Genomic DNA, 14581 nt, shown 5'->3' on the forward strand with positions numbered 1-14581 from the left:
CATAAAAGAAAAATACTCATCCATTATAGCCATGTGGCTACGCTCATGTATGTACTTGACAATATATATATATATATATAGTACATGTTACTTTGTATTTTAACTCAAGTTAAAATTCATCACAACCAAACTTGAATTCGATTTCTGACATTAGTGAATCACGCATTGATGGAGAATGGAGTTGAAATGCCTTTATAAATCTTTCCGAGCCCAAAAGGATGAACCATGGTAACGAAACCACTAACTGGTCTCTTTTTAAATTAAAACAAAACAGTCAACAACTATCTCTATGAGATTTCAGCTCATCTTCACTAATTAATTTCACATTTAGTAAATCGAATTTGGTTGTGGGTTTCATGACAAAACGTAAAACCTCTTTGCGAGCACAATTTTCCGAGTAAATGGGCCACTCATCAATAATCTGCACATAAAAAAATATGGATGTGTGTCTGTGCCTGTAATTTTCATTTTCCCCAGAGTATTCCGAGGATAACGATCAGTGAATACAATTGACTCTCAATGGCGTATCATCGTGCCTTAAATCGACCCTAGTTCCGAAAACCAGGCAAACTTTGAACTCTAGTCAGAAGTTACTGTTCAGACTCGTATATTCTGCTGTTGATTTGAACCCGCAAAAGGAGACGAGGGTCGATCTCTGAGGCTGCCGCAGTAAAAATGATATGATCAGTGCAACAAGAAAATCTCTTACTTGCAACGCAAGACAGAAAACAAAACGACATCACTGACGCTTCCTTTGGTAGAGCGAATAACCAACGAGCGCAGACATTAAAAATGTCCAGAGTACCTGGAACAGAAGCACACAAGGGGATGAGCACTGAGTATATATTTATTTATCCAATAGATGAACTAATAGCAGTTCCAGGCTTCCAGCATAACTAGTTTGTGAGGAAAAAGGTATTGGCAGCACCGTATTGATTGTATGCCACCGCTCAAGTCTTCTAATCCTTGACTGCATTTCTTCGATAACTCCTTCAACCGGAGAAACTTCCCTGATCGGCGACGATTCAGAAGCTGAACTGCTGCCCTGTTCATTACACCATAATATTTCCACTCAACATTTTTTTTCTTTTTGACAATTTCCACTAAACATTAGAAATGCAGTCATTCAATTAAACATTCTAGTTTTAGACGGAAAAAATTGGCATCAAGTGTTAAGCATCTTGGAAGAAAGGCTGGTTTGGATTGCAACAATGTTTTTCTTGTGACAATTAAATTCCAAAAATAAATGGAAATACCTGAGATTGAATAAATTCAACAAGTTCCTGCAACCTTGCAGCTTGCTGAGTGTGAATTCCACCCGAGCCTCTTCCCAACGCTGGCAATCTTTCCAGAACTATTTGAAGATAGCTCTACAACAAACAAACCAACTACCAAGTTACCAACGAGAATGAAATTGAATAAAAAGAACAAACAAAAAGAAGAAAAGTATCGTTAAGAATTGGAAACCCATGCAAGGACAGAAACTTTGCAGTATAAGTAAGGCAAAACACCTTTGTAGTATATGAACCATCCAGCTTAAGCATTGATCCTGCAGCTGCTACAGCATCTTTATCAACCCCCTTGATTTGCAAGTAAGGGTTTGGGGAATCTTGTAGATGATCGACCTCAACTAAAATCTAAAGAGGCAATCAAAATCAATTCTAAATTAAAATCCAATTAAAAAGGTATAAATGTACCTCCCACAACTGAAGTACTTTCTAAAAAGCATACAAGTTCAAGAAAACCAAATCTCAGAGATTTTGATATGACCTTTGTGTCTTGGTAGATGAACGCAGATGCTTCAATATAAGCTACAGCTTGATACCTGATGTCACAAAAAGATTACAATAATATTTTTACTAATAGATCAGCAACAAACATGTAGCTTACCCAAGGTTAAGAAGCCCAGCAACTGTACTAATGCTAATATCGAAATCCACTTTCGGTTGGATGATGAAGTTTCCTTCTCTGATAGGCTAAGCAAACAAAATTCAGGAAAAAGAAAAAAAGAATTAAGTGCACAACATGGGAAGAAAGAAAGAGCATTGTATGTATTAACAAAGCCAGAAAATCATTATATAGCACACATTACAAACCTCCCGTATCAGCAATGCAAATCTGCCCTCACATATTCTGACCCTAATGCAGTCACCCTCTGTTAACTGACAATTAGTAGGAAGTCCAGGGAGCTTCAAGTATATATCAGTGAAATTCTGCATAGAGCTGCAGAACTTTGCAGGATCCAGTATTTTTAAAATATCTTGATATGCCACCTGTGACCAGATTGAAATAGTGAAAGTATGTTAGGTGCAAATCAAATTTTATGAGTTCAAGACAGAAGCAAGATGCTGCCCATACTTGCTTGTTACTCTTCAATACAAATAATGAGCTCTCAGGAGAAAGCACTGGATCAAAGTCATTTCGAATTTTGAGCTGTTTTAAGATAAGGAGAAACAAACACCAAGTTTAGCCCTTGAAAGTTGCAACCAAATATCAGCAGTAAACTGTCAAAGTTCTTTCACATGGCAACTAAGAAGGTTAAAGTCCTAACGTGTGCATGAACAAGATGGGGTTCAATGAACTGCTGGAACATTGGAAACACTGTCATCATGATCTCATTCTGGGACATAAAACACCCCACTCTACTTTTATCCCTTTGAACTCTAGAAATGAGGTGTGAATGAACACCTCCAACCTGATAGCCAAAAAACAATAATGGATAGCTCCTGGTCAGTCTCTCTCATAAACAGCTGAAAATAACTTGGAAACACAGAATACATAGATATCAAAGCTGTAAAGGTGCCGTAAGGGTTATACTTACAACAGCAATCCACAAGTCAAGTGATTTTCGGATATTTGGATGCAAAGCATAAACTCCTTCAAAAATAATCTGTTACAGAAAATACAAAGTATAAACTAATATTTTGCTTAATAGAAAACAGAACTATATGATATAATTCCAAAGGAGAAAGCCAAAATTCTGGGAGTAGCGTATCTGATAACTGACCACTCCACAGTCTTCAGAAACTTCAAGTTCCTTTAAGCCACTCCGAGCACCAGTTTCCAAATCAAATACAGGTACTTTTGTCCTTTGACCATTCCTTATGTCATCAATGTTCTGCAAATGGTAACGTAAGACTACGACAAGAAATCCAGGCACTAAAAGCAAACAGTATTAACTTAATTTGGCGCTATGAATTTTGAAGTCAATGAAACCATTGTTGCCATCATAAATTGTAAGTTAAGATGTGATTCAGCAAAGGTCAAAAGGATAAGCCATCAAATTGGAAGTTTGGCAACTGGAAAAACAAATTAGGGAAATATGATTTTAAATAGACCATCAAGGCTTCAACAACCTGAAGGGCTTATTAAGGGATGAATTTTACATGGTAGCAAGAAAAACATAAACATAATGGGCATATGGAAACTAATATGAAAAAAGGTATGCTTTCTGTTTCTTTTCTTTGTGGGTAACATTTTATTGTCTAGCACAATTATACCAATCCTCTGACTGGCCATCCCATATGGCCCAGAGTTGTACTAGTAAATAGAATACAAAAACTAGTAAAACAAAAATCCAGTCATCAAACCTTACTTTTGAAAGCAAAGACAGATCGAGCGAGCTGAAGTCATCATACTTGAAATCCTTAACTTGTTCAGATTTATAATAGCTTTCAAGCGAAACAACTTCACATCCTACTATGTTTGCCATTTTATGAGCCAAACTAGTTTTCCCAGAACCACTTGGACCTCCTAGAATAACAATACCAGTGACAACATAAGAACATACTTCAAGCTCAATTAAGTTGGAACGCTAAAAGTTACTAAAAATAACTATTTTTGAAAATGAATTAGGACTGTATTATTCTGTTTCCAGAATGGAATAGCATAACAAGAACAAAAGACCACCAGTGACAACAAAAACACAAACAGGAGAGAGGGAGAGAGTAGAAGATAAAGCTTGTATTACCAATTCCAACTATAACTGGAAACCCTTTATTCTCCAACAATGCCTGAAAAAGATGAACGATGTATGAAGGTACAATCCAACAAAAACATACTAATAAGCTTTTTCTTTTGTATACACTTTTAAGTTTTCAAAATGGAAATCTCTCAGACAATTCCTTATTAACTTCACTCCTTACCTGTATTGCTTGCACAGCAAGAAGCAATCCTCGATCCAAGTCATACGAATCAGGCATTGGAGCAAGTTGCATGGAATCCCTGAAAGAGGAAGGATCTGTGGTTGCTTCATGAGAGAAGCCGAAACACAGAGAGACATATCCAAGAAAGATATACATCTCTAAGTTAAAGTAACTTACCTATGGTTGAGCTTTCAGCTTGGGAAGGATCAGATGAGATGAAATGCCATGTCGCTAATATAGGTTCCATCTTAGATTTTGTTGGAGATCTAGTCCATGGCTGAGACAGATCCTCAAGCCGAGTAACAAGGTTTGGAGGAACACGAATTGGTCTTGGTGCAACAATTGTTTTGTCCTGATTACTGGTCATGGATGTATTTGACAAAAGGGGTGGTGTATTAAGGCGAGGTACACCTGCATCGTGAACAAACATGATCTACATTACACACATGGCAGAAAGAGAGAGAGAGAAAGAGGGAAATAACAAGACAGGCCTTTCCTCCATAAAATGATTAGTTAAAAACACCAACAGTGCAGGCCTAATGGTTCAAAACCAAAAATACAAAAAATAACTTGGAAACAAAAAGATGTAAAGAACAAGAGTTATTTCTAGCTTCCGACCTTTGCTCTCAAGAATCATTTCAAGATATGATTTAGTGATCCAAGGCTCGGTGATACCCATCTTCAATGCTTCAGTTCCAACTGTCTGCACAAGAGTAAGGGAAAAAAAAAAAAAAAGGTTTAGTTGTTAACAAATGACAAGCCAATATCTCAGGTTCCAGAATCTATATTTCCTACATTTCAAAACCAAAAAATGTATAACGACTATAGTAAAAATACAAAGTTCATACTTTTCTATCTGTGCCCCTCAGCACCATGAATGTCTCACCAAGGGTATCAATGGTCTCAAGTGACAAGGAAACATTGCCATTATCGACCGATTTTGATGCTCGTTTGTAACTAACAACCACAGCATATCCCAAAGCCAATAACCCGCCCAGAGTCATCCTTCCAACCTGCTTTCAATGATAAACAGAGCAAACAGATAAGAGTTATTTAACATCTAGAAACTCTACAGTACTATTACACAAGGAGCAGGCCTTTACAAAAATTCCACACATAAATAGACATCTAAAATCCCAAAAGAATAACCCTATAATATGCTCGTCACTGACCAGAAGGCTTCCATAAGAACAACAAACCCTAAAACAGAATGTACATAGATGAGGAACCAACCTAAAGTATATCCCGATGATCAGTGGCTTTGTGTATTCTCTAGTGTCAATACTATAATTGAAACCTACGAAAATACTTCTTACCTCAAACTCAGCTTTTGGCCTGATAATGAAATTTTTGTCAACAATCCTCTGGTCCCCCAGTGACAGATAATATCTTATACCCGATTGACGCACCTTGATCCAATCATTTATCCGCGCTTCTTCACTTGCCGAAGGAGGCCTAAGATACATCTCAATAAAACTGAAAGAAAATAAAATACATGAAAGTTCAGTTGCAGTAGAATTCAAAAATTTAGGTATAAAAGCAATTTACGTTTCTTTAATTCTATAATATCAAAAGAAATAGATGAGAGATATAACAATCATCCACCAGACTCACTTATCTATTTGAGCTTCACTTCCTTGAAAAGCATAAGCAAGATGCCCCTCTGCTGCCTGTAACGAAAATGTGAAATGTAAGTCATATTGGTGAAAACATGAGGGTGATGAATAATACCCTATCTCAAACTAAAGTTTCCAGAAATAAGATGGAGCACCAGTAAAAGCCAAAGGAAAAACAACACTGAAATTGACAACAATATTGCCCACACGCATACACATTAAAGTTCAATGATTTGATAGGCTGTATCGTACTGAAAACTCACTTGATTCCATTATAGGCACTTATCTTAAAAAGATTGGGCCAGTTTATTTCTCAGCCAAAAGAGAACGTGGGCTAGGATGTCATCAAGGATTAAAGATAATAGAAATAATGTTAGACACTGAAAGCAGGTCTTTTCAGGCTTTAATCAGATCACCCAATCATATAGCCAAAGAGAAACTCAAAGGCTCATTTCCATTGAAAATAAATTATATAAGGCAAATACAGACCTCACTCCGGCATTTCAGCTTGTAGATTGCCTCCCTAAATGATGAGACAAAGCTGTTGTTAATCCTAATCTGCAAAATAAATGCTTTATATTGAGAATTAATGGTAAAATTTCAAAGCTAAGATCAGTCAAACACCAACCTGTGCATGATGAAGGTCTGGTTCAATGTGCTTCCTGAACAATGGGAAAATGCTGTCAATAAGGTAATCCAGTGAACAAGAATCTCCAATATCATATTGAACTTTGGACAGAAGGCTAAAATGAACACCACCAACCTGATATATCAAAAACACACAATCAAATGTCATGTCAATTTTCTTTTAACTGATATTCTAAAAGCACTGACCAACCAAATAGAATTAAGAAGATTTTACCACTGCAACTCGAATATCTAGCAAAGAGCGAAGCTTTGCATGCAAAGCATAGGTACCATCAACTATTACCTGCAGACAAGGGGAGGATAAGAACCTAGCAAACAAGGCAAATCATACAGGCTGGGGGCCAAACAAACTTACCACCCCAGATGAAGCACTCTTTATTGTTTTTGAACCAACACGTTTCTTTTGTTGATAGTCAAATACTGGAATCAATGCATCCTCACCTTTTGTCAAATCCTGTTTTCAGCATACACTCGTGTTACTAAGTTCACAGACATAATCAAGTAATGTGAAACATGACAATAAAGAAAACCTCGAGATTTCTGACTAGCATATCAAAATCTATTGAACCCAGATCATTCCCTTCATCAAATCCATCACGATAGTTCTCCATTGACACAACAGTGCAACCAATAACAGATGCCACCTTTTCTGCTAAGCTTCAGGAAACATTAAAATTACAATAAAAATTAAAAACTTAACAAACACAAGCAGGAATGCTTTTTGCCTACAGAAAATAATATACATACCTTGTTTTACCAGAACCACTTGGACCACCAATGCCAACTGTTACAAGACCCTCTTTTTTCTCTCTAAGTTCTTGGATAGACTTTACTAGCAAATAATATCCGTGATCGAAAGACTGCACCATCTCAACACCAGAAGTAATTAGGGCATCTCATATAATATCAGCAATGAATAGGTTCAAGTAATGTAATGGCATCCATGTTTAATCTAAACCCGATATCGAGAATAAGGTCAGTTCCAGAATTCTCATTTCCTACAACATAAAGGATCGAATCCAAAAGCAGCAAATGAGAACCTAAACATGCTAAAAATCCCACCTAACCAGTACAAGTAGAAACACAAACTACAGCTCCAAAACAGAAATCCCAATTCCATGAAAACCCAAAAATCTTAAGACAAAAAATCACTCCAACAATTCACAATTACAAGCAAAAGAATTGAGAAAATAATGAACTGCAAAGCAAAGTACAAAAAACCCAATAAACCAAAAAAGTGTATGCACGTAAGTGTTAGGTGAAAATCTGGACTTCCATACCACATGGAGAGGAAGCGATTGGAGAATTGAGGAGGAGGAAGTGGAGGGTTGCTGCTGGAAATAGTCGCGGCCTCCTTCTTGGAAGACTCGCTTGACGACATCGTCGTCCATTTCTGGGGTCTCGACGAAGAAGGCGAAGTCCTGGAAGTGGAGGGTTTGCTGGAGAAATCGCAAATCCCCCACCCAATTCGAGCTCTGCACCTAATCTTTTCTTTTCTTTTCTTCCTTGGATTGTTTGATAGCGAGAGGGGAATCTTTTGCTCCAATTAAAGAAGAGAGAGAATCTTTATTATTTATTTTCCTCCTCCCGCTTGTTTTTGTTTCAGTTTTCTCTCGATTTGAGACGGCATTGTAATTAACAAATTCAGAAAAAATACAAAAATAAATCTCATGTTCTAATTAGTATTTGAAATTGTTTCGATATTGATATTTTTGTAAAAATATTTGAAAATCACATAAAGAAATTGGAATAAATGAAGTCTAAATTTCACTACATATCAAAAAAATAAAAAATAAAAACCTTAAAATCGACATATTTGATTGATATTTATTATTTTCAATATACGAATCAGAAAAACTCTCATCACAAACTAGTGTCTAACATTCTTTAAAATTTAATAATTAAATTTTCATCATTTCTATAAAAAAATAACCGATATCAAAATTGATATGGATATATCCATTAATATTTCTACAAATTTACATATTTATATTTTTAACAATACCGATATTTTAAGCATTGATTCTAATTGAACTCTTGTTTTAATAACAAATTAATTATTAGTTTTCTATTGGTGGAAAGGATTTGACGTGAGTGATCCCAATCATACATCAAAATCAAAACTAGAGATTTAAGATTACCAAGGGCCCAAAGGCCACTTCCACATGAGACAATGAGAACCCAAAAAAAACAGATGAGGAAAGTCCAGTCCCAAACTAACCGGCCCAAATACTTTCTCTTCCTCAGCTGCGCCTATTTTGACAATAATATGGTATTACTAATTCACTCGTGTTGTTCGTCAAAAAACAATCAATATACTCATATTATAACATATGAGGTTATAACATTTGTATGATAAGTTCATGACATATTTTTTATGTCCTCACTTTAATCTTGAAAGTGAATCGTATTCCATAAATATGATACATATCCAATGCAATGTATGGAATATATGACAAAGGTGGAGTGTATTATAATTTATTGAATAATAAGGTCACATGATGATATGATCTCATACTTAAAGTTTCTTGTCGTAGTGGCTTGACATGTATTCACAACTACTTATCTCTTTTCTATTTTTATTTTTTTGTCAAACAACTAATTTCATTAAAGATAAAACGCACTGATACAAAGTAAGGTTAGTCCAAAGACAATCCATAACACAGTAAAAGTGCAACCATTACAAAAGTAAAGAAACAAGCCCCAAAAGTAAGCCCAAAATAAAGCGTAAACCAAAAACCCTAGATCTAGAAACGAGAATCAATTGCTTCCACCAAAATAGACGCACCACCATCACCAAGCTGCCACCACTGGTAAGAATAACCAATGAAATAATGGGAAATGCACTTTAGCAGCCATTGAAACCCAAAGCACGCCTCCAACTGAAGTTCATGGAGGAAGAACTTGAGGAGCCAAATAGTCGAACCAAGTGGGCAGAAGCTCGCAGGTAGGGACAACAATTTGGGAAGGAAAATGCATGAAACTCATAATTGCAACAAGATTGCCAAACATTGAGAAAAAGCTCAAATAAATTGAGATAGAGCTCAAGGAAAATAAGACAAGCTCAAAGCAATACAACCATAAAACAAGGGCCGAGGAAAAAGAAAAGGACGAAGATGGGGTCCAGGGAAGGAGAAGATGGGGTTGCTCTGACCCTACCCAAGAGGAAGGGTCGACGACTAAGTGAGATTGATTTGGAGTTTTTGGGCTTGGGAAGGGGGGAGCGGCACACTAGGGTTTGAGAGAGATATTGGTGGTTTGTCCACCTTACAGATATCTTTTCTATTTAAGCAATGTTCGAACTTGGATTTATAGTGGAAAGTATGTCATACTAGACAATTTGGGTATGTCCATTGCACGCGAGTGACTTTAGTTAAAAATCATAATGAATATAGTGAAATCTCAAGTCACTTATTAAGGTCATATGGCGTTATAATTGTCACTAATACAAGGCCACAAGAAAATAGTCTTATAGATCATTGTATTAGTTTCTCATAATGACAGTAAACTCGTCTTACCCATGTTCATTTCTTTATTTTTTGGTCAAGCCCAAGTTTATTACTGTATATACAAATTGATATTAACTTGTATGAAACATGTTCATTATCACGTAACGTTTCAATCTAATGATGCAATGTTATTTGTCGAGAAACTTACACATTGTTGTTTTATTTAAATGATGCAATGTTATTTGTCGAGAAACTTACACATTATTGTTTAATTTAAACGAAATGTCAAATACAGTGAACATATTTCAATCTCGTACATATCGATCGACAATAAACTAAGATAAAAATGTAATGATGATGATTCGCTGAATAATTAAAGTAGAGATGGACTTCCCGCAGTTACTGAAAGTCAACGCCCTTCCTCGCCCACTACTTTATGTTGGCTTTTTGTCTTTTACGGCTGCCTCTCCTTCCTACAATTTTCTTTTTCTACCCGCATGTTCGCTCATTGACTTTCAGACTACATCGCCATCATGCGCCACTTTCGCCCTCCAAAGGCATGTTCCTATGTGTGTGCCCTCAATCCCTACCATGAGCTCTACCTCCATTTTTTTTTTCCTTCTCTATTTTATGTGAACTCTAATTGGGTTAACAAATTTAGATAAATCGTCACAGTTTAGCGAACGTAAAATATTAGATTGCCTAACTGTGACGATTTATCTAAATTTGTCAACCCAAATTTGTCTCACATATATTTTATGTAAACATTTATGAAAATATTTTATGTTAACATCATATATTTTATGTAACATACGTGAACTATAAATTTGTCTAATGTATTTAAGAAATCATTTAACTTCGTCTAACATATATTTTATGTAAACATATGTGAACTATAGGTAGGTTGACAAATTTTCATAAATCGTCACAGGTTAGCGCACATAAAATATTTAATTGCCTAACATATGTGAACTCTAAGAAGGAAAATAAATCTTGCAATCGTATTCGTTCATCGTATATCGTGCGGTCAATTTTCATTAAGTATTATTTATATTTGAATTTTAAATTTTAAATGATTTCTGACCGCACAATATACGATGAACATACACGATTACGATATTCCTAATATCCCCAGAAAAATGATTTGGCGAGGATCCTTTTCCCTCTAAGTAGGTTGACAAATTTTCATTAATCGTCACAACTTACCGCACATAAAATATTAAGTCGGCTGTCAGCATATGTGAAATATAAATCGGTTGACAAGTTTTCATAAGTCATCACAATTAGCGTACATAAAATATTAGGTTGCATGTCAATATATGTAAACTCTAGGTAAGTTGACAAATTTCCGTAATTTTTTTTTTAAGACTCTAACGATCTCATGAGAAATATGGAAAAGGATCATCGTCAGATCTTTTCTCTAGGGATCCAGGGAATTTTATGATCATGATCGTTTATCGTATATCATGCGGTCAGTTTTTATTAGGTACTATTTATATTTAATTTTAAATTTTAAATAATTTCTGATCCCATTTTTTTAAGAAATATAAAATAAGGACACGTGTCTACCTATGAGACAGGGATCATGGCAAGAAAGTGAGGGGAGTTGCATAGCATCCTTCCCCGACATGGAAGAGTACGCTTGATGGGGAAAATTTTTTATTTGTGACATATCATGATGGAAAATTAAAAATTTTAAATTATTAACATTTTAAAACACATATTTCATCATTTATATAAGAACATATAATATACTATTTTGTGTGACGATCACACTAAAAAATCTCTCGTTGATAGGACGAACCTTACCTGGTGGAGAGAGAGAGGGTGCGCAGGATAAAGAGTGGGGGAAGTGAGTCACATTTTGTCCCACAAACCCAAACTCCCACTTTTTTTAATTACTTGGGATTGGGTTTCTGATTTTCTCAGAGTCAATCACACGCAGAGCAGAGAGAAGGAGGAGGAAGAAGACGAAGCAGAGAAAAATGGAGGATCTGCCGCCTGGTTACCGTCCCAACGTTGGCGTTTGCCTCATTAACTCCGATAATCTGGTACCCAAATCTTCTGTTCTCTTCTTAATCTCTTTACTTAACTTTATTAATTACCCACTTAATTATTCTTCGACTTTTTTTTTGGGGGGGGGGGGGTGTGTCTTGGATGTTTATGGATTAGATAAAATCTAATTTGCTATCATGTTAACTCTGACAAAACCCAGTAAATCAAATCGTTTGTACTTGCATATATGAGTTAGGCCGGTTGATCAGTGCTCTGTTTTACATAAGTTCGAATCACCCTCTCGTAGATTGGAGTAGTTTAGAATATCGTTTTAGGTGTGATTTTTGTTTTTTTCAGTGGGAACTAACTTGGGTTGGTTGTAATTGTTAAGTGTCTGTATATATTTGAGGGGAAGAAATTGAAACTGTAGGAGATTTTATTGCAGGTTTTCGTCGGATCAAGATTGAATGTTCCGGGTGCATGGCAGATGCCTCAGGTATTAACCCACTTTTTAAAGCTGCAAATAGAGATTCATGAATCATATACAATGTTGAAACTTGAAAAGGAGGCTCTAGGAAGGTCAAAAACACTTCCAGACAATCAAAAGCACTTTTAACGACATTTGGCGTAAAAAGTTAAAATACTTTTGGAAACACTTGTGTTTTCTAGGATTTTTCTTAAAGTTTATGTTGTGTTTCTAGCAAACGTGCTTTTGCTGAAACAGCTTATGAGCATAAGTGCTTCCGATAAAAGCATCTCCAAACGGGCCCTATTTACAGGATTAAGTTTTTTGCCTACTATCTGCACAAAGTTTCCTTATAGCTTAGGGTAGAAAACCTTAGTGGTAAATCCAACACAGTAAAGCCTCTTTGGGAGGATAGATTTTCCACCAATCACTGTAATGGTTGAACCTTCTCCTTCTTCTGTTTTGTCGAATTACTTTGGTTAACCTTAGTTGCATAATTTTTCGTTTTTGTTTTTTGGATACTCAATCTCAGGGGGGCATTGAAGATGGCGAAGAACCAAAAACTGCAGCTATTAGGGAACTACGAGAAGAAACGGGGATAGAGTCTGCTGAAATCATTGCTGAGGTTTGTATACAACACTGGAAAAACTCCATACCTTCATGATACTCACAGCGGATGTGCATTATTCATGAAGCAATATCTATAATCCCATTTTTTCCTCTGTTCTGAACCTCGAAGTAATTGTTAGACGGAGTTCAAAGCTTTTAAGTTACAGTCAAATTATGTTGTATCCTGAGTTTCATAACTAAGCTGATTGCTGAGTGAGCAGCTGAAGTAAATTTTGCAAACTCATGACAGGTTCCGAATTGGTTGACATATGATTTTCCACCTGCCGTGAAGACCAAAGTTAATCGTCTATGGGGAGGTGAATGGCATGGGCAAGCACAAAAATGGCATGTCCTTATTCCTTCACATGCACAAACTTCATGAGTTAAAAAAACATGAATCTTAAGTCCTGCCTTCTTAAGCTTGCCGCAAAAATGGCATGTCCTTATTCCTTCACATGCACACACTTCATGAGTTAAAAACAACATGAATCTTAAGTCCTGCCTTCTTAAGCTTGCAACTTGTCTGCCAAAACTTCTATTAGAATGCGTCTGATGTACTAGGATTATTTCCTCATTAGTCACCAGATGTGTATTGTTGGCATTCTCATGTATCTGTCGAGATACATTTTGATATTAAATTACTGCAGATGTTTGTTAATGTAACATGTGTTCCTATGAATACTCAGCATGTGTAGTAGCGACTCTGGCACATGAAATACCTTTGTATTGTTGCGACGACTGGTGAATTTCGATATTGAGCTTGCTAACCATGTAAATGTTCAGTCGTCATGCTCCTCTCTCGGTTAAAATATGAACATGCATGATGTAATCTTTCAGTTGTTAGAATGTGCTTCATTGCTGCTATAAATCTGTATGGATGAGTATTTGAATGGATGGCATAAGGATGCACAAGTTTTACTTCCTAATGACGAACTTGGGCAATTGACAGGTTTCTTATGAGATTCACAAAAAATGAGAGCGAGATCAACTTAGCTAATGGAGCAGCTGATCCGGAATTTGCAGAGTGGAAATGGGCTAGCCCTGAAGAAGTCATCGAGCAGGTGCGCAGAAAAAACTATCCTTGTACTTAATTAGTTTCATGAATATGTTTCACGGACATGATAAAAAACGGGTTGTCTGCTGATTACAGGCAGTCGACTACAAGAGGCCAGCATACGAGGAAGTTATGAAGACATTCGAGTCCTACTTCAACGGAAGTAGTTTATCTGCGAAATGTAGATCGACAAAATGGTGAACGCCCCGGGTGTGCTTGTGCAGTTATGTCCGTCGTGTTCTTAACTCCTTTTACATCGTTGGATGTGGATCGAGTAGGGCTCCTGCTTTTTGTAAATGATAACGAGAGAACTTGGAAATTAGATTGTGTTTGGGTTGTTTCTGTAACTATATATCAATAAAAATGTATGTGGATTTACTTGTTGCTTCATATGGTTTTTGCCTGGCACGTTGATTGCAATTTGCAATTGCAAACATCTCAAATAATCTAAGAGAGAGGGTTTTTTTTTTTTTTTTCTTTTTTTCTTTTTTCTTCAGTTCCATTCGAAAAAATCGAAGGCTCCTGGCTAGGCCGAAGCTCAAAACGAAAAGAGAAGAATATCGTGACAAAAATAAACAAGAATCTGTATGCCGGAAAGT

The 14581-nt window shown here is 36.2% G+C and overlaps 2 protein-coding genes across 14 annotated transcripts; one reads left to right on the forward strand and one right to left on the reverse strand.

Moving 5' to 3' along the window:
- Positions 1-389: 389 nt before the first annotated feature.
- LOC137731750 (uncharacterized) lies at positions 390-8066 on the reverse strand. Of its 13 annotated transcripts, none has more exons than XR_015957560.1 (26): positions 7690-7956; positions 7157-7269; positions 6940-7066; positions 6765-6863; positions 6624-6692; positions 6390-6524; positions 6251-6319; positions 5760-5815; positions 5462-5621; positions 4994-5161; positions 4764-4848; positions 4323-4556; positions 4146-4240; positions 3971-4013; positions 3596-3753; positions 3008-3118; positions 2822-2890; positions 2552-2695; positions 2359-2433; positions 2097-2273; positions 1891-1976; positions 1771-1811; positions 1512-1637; positions 1257-1370; positions 929-1045; positions 390-805 (listed from the first exon to the last, which is right to left on the reverse strand). XR_015957560.1 is itself a non-coding variant. In XM_068470945.2 (26 exons), the coding sequence occupies exons 1-26, from the start codon at positions 7798-7800 to the stop codon at positions 740-742; spliced, it is 2859 nt and encodes a 952-aa protein (XP_068327046.1). In that variant the 5' UTR covers positions 7801-8066; the 3' UTR covers positions 390-739. The 13 variants fall into 13 exon arrangements, 11 of the variants coding, with proteins under 11 accessions (XP_068327046.1, XP_068327045.1, XP_088543418.1 ...); XR_015957561.1 differs by having other exon boundaries at positions 4994-5158; positions 7690-7953; XM_068470945.2 differs by having other exon boundaries at positions 1771-1825; positions 4994-5158; positions 7690-8066.
- Positions 8067-11714: 3648 nt separating this feature from the next.
- LOC137731893 (nudix hydrolase 25) lies at positions 11715-14372 on the forward strand. Its single transcript, XM_068471142.2, has 6 exons — positions 11715-11909; positions 12299-12349; positions 12852-12944; positions 13179-13273; positions 13878-13989; positions 14079-14372. The coding sequence occupies exons 1-6, from the start codon at positions 11844-11846 to the stop codon at positions 14181-14183; spliced, it is 522 nt and encodes a 173-aa protein (XP_068327243.1). The 5' UTR covers positions 11715-11843; the 3' UTR covers positions 14184-14372.
- Positions 14373-14581: the final 209 nt, after the last annotated feature.

The sequence above is a fragment of the Pyrus communis genome, chromosome 16, assembly GCF_041283825.1.
Source record: "Pyrus communis isolate YQ-2024b chromosome 16, ASM4128382v1, whole genome shotgun sequence".
NCBI lineage: Eukaryota > Viridiplantae > Streptophyta > Magnoliopsida > Rosales > Rosaceae > Pyrus > Pyrus communis.